Source organism: Lipotes vexillifer, unplaced genomic scaffold (genome assembly GCF_000442215.2).
Source record: "Lipotes vexillifer unplaced genomic scaffold, Lipotes_vexillifer_v1.1 scaffold431, whole genome shotgun sequence".
Taxonomy (NCBI): Eukaryota; Metazoa; Chordata; class Mammalia; order Artiodactyla; family Lipotidae; genus Lipotes; species Lipotes vexillifer.
The window spans coordinates 556,641-564,708 of NW_006782267.1; the positions used below are offsets into that span (position 1 = coordinate 556,641).

The 8,068-nt window shown below is 47.4% G+C and overlaps 1 protein-coding gene across 3 annotated transcripts in view; it reads right to left on the minus strand.

Annotated features, from left to right (window-relative positions):
- The window catches only part of PRPS2 (phosphoribosyl pyrophosphate synthetase 2), a 27,003-nt gene that overhangs the window by 18,548 nt on the left and 387 nt on the right, over positions 1 to 8,068 (minus strand). For 2 of the 3 annotated variants that reach the window (XM_007455056.1, XM_007455058.1), the window contains exon 2: positions 2,403 to 2,586. In XM_007455056.1, coding sequence (XP_007455118.1) covers positions 2,403 to 2,586 — 184 coding nt within the window. Of the gene's footprint in view, positions 1 to 2,394; positions 2,587 to 8,068 lie in introns of all 3 variants that reach the window. The other variant, XM_007455057.1, reaches the window with a different exon arrangement.

Consider the following 8,068-nt stretch of genomic DNA (forward strand, 5'->3'; position numbering starts at 1 on the left):
TGTGCTCCGCGACGGGAGAGGCCACAACAGTGAGAGGCCCGCGTACCACAAAAAAAAAAGAAAAAAAAAGAAAACCCATCTCAATTGTCCAACAATAGGAACATGGATCAAGAGACAGCTGAACAACACGGTTCCAGGGAACAGTTAAGCCCACTGGGGCTTCAGGAACTCTGGAGGGCTCTTCGTCAACATGGTGACAGAGGGCAATGCTGGCAAGTAGAGGCCAGAGGCCAGGAGTGCCGTCACATCCCCTGTGTGGGGGAAGGACACCAGCCATGCAGACCATGCTAGTTTCTCTATGCGACAAAGACTTCATTATGATTAAACATAAGAAACAAAGTTTGAAAATACAATATTGGAACAAGAGGTAACTGCCAATCAAATACTTGCAAACAAAAAATGCAGGCACCTCAATATTTGTATCAGTTAAAAAGAAAGTTAGGGTTTAAGAAAAAAAAGAAAAAACCAAAAACCAAACAAAAAAACCCAAAAAACAAGTTAGGGTTCCAAATCGTTACACAGTGGGAAAGGGCCAAGTAATAATAAAAGGAGTAATTTACCAAAGAAGAAGCAATGTATCAAATATCTTCATGCCAAGTGCAAAAGCTACTAGAAAAAAAAGGAAAATCTGATGACAAATGACAGAATACAGAATTTACTAAACCCCCTGTTACATGGAAGAGAAATGGTAGCCGAATATGAGCTTCTCTATGACACAGACAAGAACGAAGATGCTGAACAAGCCCATGGAAACACACAAATGGGAGGAAGAGCTAAGACGACAGACTACACTGATGGGACAAAAGAAATCAACTGAAATTTAGCAGCTAAACGCACACATAAAACGTGCAAATCAAGCTTAGAATAAAAGCAGCTCCGTAAATGACAAGTGGGAGGTCACGTGCTTCACAGGAGCAGGTGGGCCCTCAGGTTTGGGCTGCTCACAAGCTAAAGGCAAGTCACGAAGTGACAGACACACACACAGCGCCCCCCCAACACACACCCCAACATTTCATGGCATGTGGCAATTATCTGAAACTCACATTTCAATGTCCATAAATATATGTTTTATGGATTTATGCTACATGGAACTGAAAGGATTCCCACGGAACTGACCATCTAGTCATAAAATACAAGGCGGACAACAGCTTAAGAGTTGCTCCCCATAGAGGCTTGAATGGTATCCCCAAAACTCACGTCCACCCAGAACCTCAGACTGTGACTTCACTTGGAAATCAGGTCTTTGCAGATGTAACTAAGGTGAAGATCCAGATGAGCTCATTCTGGACTAGGGCGGGCCCTAAATCCAGTAACTGTCCTTTTATAAAAGACAAAAGGACACACAGAGACACAGGAAGGCAGCCATGTGAAGACAGGCAGAGATGGACATGATGCTACCAGAAGCCAAGGAATGCCAGGAGCCAGCAGAAACAGGAAGAGGCAAAGAAGGCTCCGCCAGAGTCTTCAGAGGGACTGCAGCCTGCTGGCAGCTTGACCTCTGACGTCTGGCCTCCAGGACGGCGAGAGAGTACATTTCTGGCATTCTAAGTAAGCCTCCCAGTTTGTGGTCATTTGTTTTCGCAGGCCCAGCAAAGTAATACAATCCCCTTTCAAGTTCCCCTCCAACTCCAACTTCTCTGATTTTCCCTGAAGGCAGAGGCCGTATCTTCTTCAGTTTTTCTAGAAACTCACAAAGCCTCCTACAGTGCTAGTGTTACAAGAAGAATAATTCAACAATATTAACTTCATTCCTCTTGCAAGGTTAAAAAGAGATAATGGTATAAATTAAACTTGGTATCTTGAGATAACTGTAGACTCATATGCAGCTGTAAGAAACAATGCTGAGATGGTGCAACCTTGCCTCAGTTTCTCACGGTAACATTTTGCAAAATCACAACTGGGATCCCGACACGGATACAATCCAGTGGTCTGCTCAGGACTTCCCCCACTGTTTTATACTCACGTGTGTGTGTGTGTGTGTGTGTGTGTGTGTGTGTGTGTCTTTAGTTCTATTCACCACCACAAAGATACACAATAATTTCACCACAAGGACTACAGTAATGTGTGTGTGCGTTGTTTGTGTTTAGTTCTATCCCCCACCACAAAGGTACACAATAATTTCATCCACTTTCATTATATGTAAAGTATAATAATTTTATATTATAGTAATGGTATTTTCATACCTGCAAAAATACACTTTATCTGTTTCTATATGTACAAATACTAACGTGATGGCTGGTCCAAAGACAAACCTTTGGTAGAGCCAACCAGAGAAGGCATATTTACTCCATCCTGACAGGAGAGAGCAGGCATTTCCCAGGGACTCAGAGGTACAAAGTGAGAAAATCAATGTAGCCGTTAAGGCAGAGCAGCTTCCTCCAACAGGAGCCCCACCCCCATACCTTGTCCTTTTTGTCTTGGCGGGCGTAGGGGAAGCACGGGATCACGGCGGTCACCCTGGAGGATGACGCGATCTTGCAGGCGTTGATCATGATGAGCAGTTCCATCAGGTTGTCGTTGATTTCTCCGCAGCCACTCTGGATGATGTACACATCTTCTCCCCTCACACTTTCGCCAATCTCGACGCTAGGGGAAGGAACATGCCACCCATTAATAGGAAAGCATCCCTGTGACCACCCCCAGGGTTGTGATTCCCTAGGACTTGGCAGGCGGTGGTCCTCGAGGGTATGACTTCTTCCACTGAGAGGAGACAGAACGAAATCAGCAAAGGGAAAAGTCACACGGGCGAGGTGTGGGAAGACCAGGCACAAGCTTCCAAGAGTCCTTACCCTCGTGGAGTCACAGAGGACATGTGAATTCCCCGGGCAACGAGCTGTGACAACACACGTGAAGCACTGTCTCCCGGGGAAGCTCACTAGAGACTCAGTGCCTGGGGTTTTACAGGGGGCCAGGGACTCTGTGTTAACCACGTGGTTTACACTGTTCAGCAGTGAGCTATTCCCACAGGGAATGGCGGGAAACCTCACGAAAGCTAAGCTCCCAGAAGCCAGCCAAGGGCCACCTTTCAAAGGGACCTTTTTCATACATGAGGGGATCCCATATGCTCTTTAGAAACTGTCTCAGGCCTGTTACATTAACTCTTTTTGGCTCAATACTGTATTTTAGTTTTTCACTTTCGTTAACGTTACACATACACATTGCTTAAAAAACTCCAATCCGTTCTGTAAGGCTTAAAACAAATAAAAACAGCACAGAGGCAGCCAATTTCAACTCCTGACATGGTCTTTAGATATTTATTTTCAAAGTCCCTCCCTTACGTTTGTATTGCTTCATCTGGATTTTTTTGTTTGTTTTTTTTTTGGCGGTACGCGGGCCTCTCACTGTCGTGGCCTCTCCCGTTGCAGAGCACAGGCTCCGGACGCATAGGCTCAGCGGCCACGGCTCACGGGCCCAGCCGCTCCGCGGCATGTGGGATCTTCCCAGACCGGAGCACGAACCCATGTCCCCTGCACTGGCAGGCGGACTCTCAACCACTGTGCCACCAGGGAAGCCCGTTCATCTGGATTTTTCATCCTAGGCAACACGTGTCGACCCCTACCTCCTCCCCATCCCGTCGCCTGCACCCGTGTGCAGCCTTCCCATCTCATCTTGCCATCTTCCTCACATCGATCAGCATTTTCCAACTAAATCTGAGAGCTACATTTTAACTGTGTCAGTGCCATTCAGAGCTGAGTCATTCAGTAAACTGAAAACCAAGTTCGTATTGCCCTTCTACGCACAACTTTTGGGGGTCTGTTTACCCTGGAGGAAATTATCCAACCTCTTCAACTACTAAGTTTTCCGAGTACTGATTACAAATGGCAGCCTCAACACTTGGCTAACAAACTAAATCCCACAATGTCAACGTCAAAGGCCTCGAGCGTGATCTCCATTCCTCGGCCTGCCTGAGTCTCTCCCTGAGCTGCCTTCTCTTTCCAGCTGTGCACAGCTGTCTCCTGGGGATTGCTTCCACCCCTTTCCTGCCCTCGATTTCCCACTTTCTGCACCCTTTCTTGGTGCACTTCCTTGTTTTACTGATGGGCATCCTCCAGTAGCTTCTTGAGAAAGCAAATAGGAGCTAAAGTCTTTGAAAAATTGCCTACCAGAAAGTTTCTGTATTTCAGGTACAGGATTCTGGGGGTTCAACAAGAGAACGAGTCAGCACAACACTGGCACACATACACAATTACCTGTATCCCGTCTCTTGCAATCAGAAACCCACTATACCCAATGGTATTGTTTTATTAAAAGAGCTAATTTTTTCTAAAGAAAATGTAAACACAAATGGCATTTCGAATACCATATAGCAGTCTATCCGAATCAACAGAAGCTTCTACCCAACTTTAAACAGAATAATTAGAAGACAAAAATGCCATTTTTCAAGTTGACAGGATCTGAAAATTAGTTTTGATAACAGTGGGTCTTAACCTCGCACGTGCTCTGCCATGGATGGAAAGAGTACGATGCCAACCTCGGATGAGCATGTGACAGACCGAATTCTACATACTTCCTCCGAGCTCGAGTACTAAGGAGCTACGTGTAATTCCTTCGTGAACATCACATCAACTGCGAGGTGAAGTCAATCTGGAAATCACAGTATCATATAGCTCAGGGGTCAATAATCTATAGCCCGTGAGCTGAGAATGGGGTGGGCAGAATAATGGCAACCCAAAGACGTCTATGTCCTAATCCCCAGCACCTTTGAATATATATGTTCGTTTATAGGGCAAAGGGGAAGCAAGGTGGCAGATGGAATTAAGGCTACTAGTCAGGTGACCGTAAAACAGGGAGATTACCCTCGATTATTCTAGTTGGCCCAATGTGATTACAAGGGTCCTTAAAAATGGAAGAGGGAGAGAAAAGAGGTCAGAGAAAGAGATGTGAGGACTGACGTAGGGTCAGAGACGTGCTATGTGGCTGGTCCCGCAGATGGAAGAATGGGCCAAGAGCCAAGCAAAGTAGGCAGCCCCTGAGAGCTGGGAAAGCAGGTAATGGATTCTCCCCTAGAGCCTCCAGAAAGGAACACTGACCCATGCACGATGCACTTCTAACCTACAGAACTGTAAGACGCAACAGCAGCAGAGCCACCATGGGTCCACGAAGGCTAAAATGTTGTCTGGCCCCTTACAGAAAAGGTTTGCCAACAACTCCTGGTGTTATGACTGTTTAATTCCCGAACTTCAGCTTCTCTGGCCTAGTTTTTCTAAGGAACCTCAATCCCCATATGACTAGCAGTCCAGGGGAAGACAGAAAATACATACAATCACCATGGCAACTTTTCCCCAAAGCTATTCCTGCTTCTACTCATAAAGATGGTCACGACTGATCTTTACTCTAGGTCTTTTAAAAACTGTGGCCAGGAGGCAGCACCCACTGCTCTTTACTGACCCTGAAATAAGAAGGCTGATGAGTTTATCTGAGCCACCAACGAATGGGTGTGGTAATTAAAAGACGGCCACAGACTAACACTTCTCCCATCAAGAAGTGCAGTCTATGGCCTCTTCCCCCGGATCTGGGAGGACTCCGTGCTTGACAACACAGTGTGACAGAAGTGACGATGCACTGACTTTGGGGCCCAGGACTTAACAGACTGGGAGCTGCCACTTCCTGTGTTTTGGAATCCTTGTGCTTGGACCCTAGGTTCCATGCTCTAATAAGGAAGCACCAGCAGCCCTGTGGAGAGAGATGCTGAGGTTCCTAACCAAGCTCTCAGGCCAAAGCTAGTGCCAACTTACCAGCCATGTGAGTGAGCCAGCTTAGAAGTGGACCCTCCAGCCCCAGATGCCACCACACAGGACAGAAACAAGCCTTCCTTGCTGAGCCCTGTCCAAACTGCAGGTCTGAGAGTCAAATAAACAATTAGTTTCAAGCCACTGAGCTCTGGGGTGACTTGTTACACAACAGATAACCAGAACTTTGGGTCTCAGGATCCAGCTAGCTGCTCTGGGCATGTTAACTGACCAACATAATGGGTTACAATAGACTTTCAGACACCATCATCAGTGCTGTCCTAGGACATCACTGTGGCACTTCAGTGGTCAATTGTAAAGCTGGAGCCAACGTCTCCCTGCAGAGCTTAAATAATTTAGAGATGAGCGGGTAAAATCATGAGGCTCTGCGTCCAATTAGATAGTGTTTTGTTTTGTTGTTGTTTTTTTTTTTTTTTTGCGGTACGCGGGCCTCTCACTGCTGTGGCCTCTCCCGCTGCGGAGCACAGGCTCCGGATGCGCCGGCCCAGCGGCCATGGCTCACAGGCCCAACCGCTCTCGCGGCATGTCGGACCCTCCCAGACCGGGGCACGAACCCGTGTCCCCTGCATCGTCAGGCGGACCCTCAACCACTGCGCCACCAGGGAAGCCCTAGATAGTGTTTTTTAAATGGGTAATAGGAGGAGTTGAGGACCAGGCGCCACACCAGGTTTCTCGTCTTGGTTCAGGGAGAGGTTCAGGAATGGGCCCCTGGACATGAATTGTATCAATTATCTCTTCCTTTTGCCCTTCTGCTTCTCACCTCTAGGACCACACGGTAAAAACCGGATCACTAGCGCAGTAACTGATACAGAAGAGTCCTCCTTATAAAAAAATCAACCTCTGGGCCTAGACAGTTCATGGGAAAGAGAAAAGTCAGGAAGTTAACCTTTTATAGTCTAGATATTAAAAACATAAAATGTAACTATATAGCAATTCCCAGACTTCAGGCTGAGTGGTTTCTGACACCTCATGATGTCTAATTATCGAGTGGTAGTTATAAAATACTCAAAACCAAATAAAAATTTTTCCTTGACTTATATGACACCGCCGCCAGGAGACAAACTATCATCCCATTCTTCTGAAAGCTACTGCAACTTGAACAGGACTGCCAGATATTGTGGCATTCAAACATAAATGCACTATCCTCCTCCAGAGCCCTGGACTTCCTCCGAGACCTCTGGATAAAACTCTGCCAAGTGGAAGTCTTTAGTTGAAGGACTCGTGCAGTAACACCACCTGATACTCATTCACAAATGTTTCTTCACTTATATTATCATCAGGGTTGTGCAGTGGTGATTTCCCGCCTGGAAGAAGGGTTTCCCGTATCCTAACAAGCTGTAAACAGCAACCTCCACCTTCTCTCCATGTAATAATAATAACCCCTCGGTATCTAAGCAATCTTTGCCCACCTCAAGGGCATCAAGATTCTCCTCCGATGTTCCCTCCTAGAAATGTCTAGCTCTAGGTTTTACGTTTAGGCCTGCGATCCATTTCAATTTCATTTTTGAAATGGTGGGAAGTATGGATGGACTTTTTTGGGTTTTTTTGCAGCTGCCAACAATTGTTCCAGCACCGCTTGTTGGAAATGCTGGCTGAACTGAATCTTTGCCAAAGATATCAAAACGATCGGTAACTTAAAAAAAAAAAAAAAAAAAAAGATCAGTAAGTGAGTACAGTGGAAGATATTTAAGCGAGGGGAGAAACGGGACCAACTTGAAATTAGTCAAGAGCTGCGTGGACTCAGCAAGTGGAAAAAAAGGAGCTGCTGGTCCGGCTTCAGAGGGGGCCACCAGCCTGACTTCACTGAACAGAGGCGACCGCTTCCTGTGGACCTGAGACATAGGCAGCAGTTACATTCAAGCCATGGCCTTGCTGCGGGACACAGCAGAGTCCCAGGAAGACGAAGAAGCTGAAAAGAAAAAGTCCATCATCTCTGAAGCAGAAAAGTTAGCACAGGGGATCCCAGCACGTGAGCCCTGGAGTGCTGAGGTTCTTTAAACCCTTTGCAGGACCACAGCCTCTGGAGAACTCAGAAGTCTGCACTCTGGCAGCTCAGGACTGTCACCTGGGAGCTTCTAAAAAGCCGACTCCGCAGCCCTCAGACCGGAATCTCTGGGGCAGGGCGGGTAAGAGGCACTTTCAACGGCCCCAGGCGATTCCAGCGCGCAGCCGGGGCTGGGGACGTGGGCGGGACGTTCCCTCGCGCGCACGGGGTTTGGGATCGGCCAGGCAGGAACGCGGACCCCGGGGCGAGCACGCCCAGGGCCGTCCCTCCCCGCGTGCCCCGCGGTTCCCGCCAGCTGCGCCCACCTCCTCCC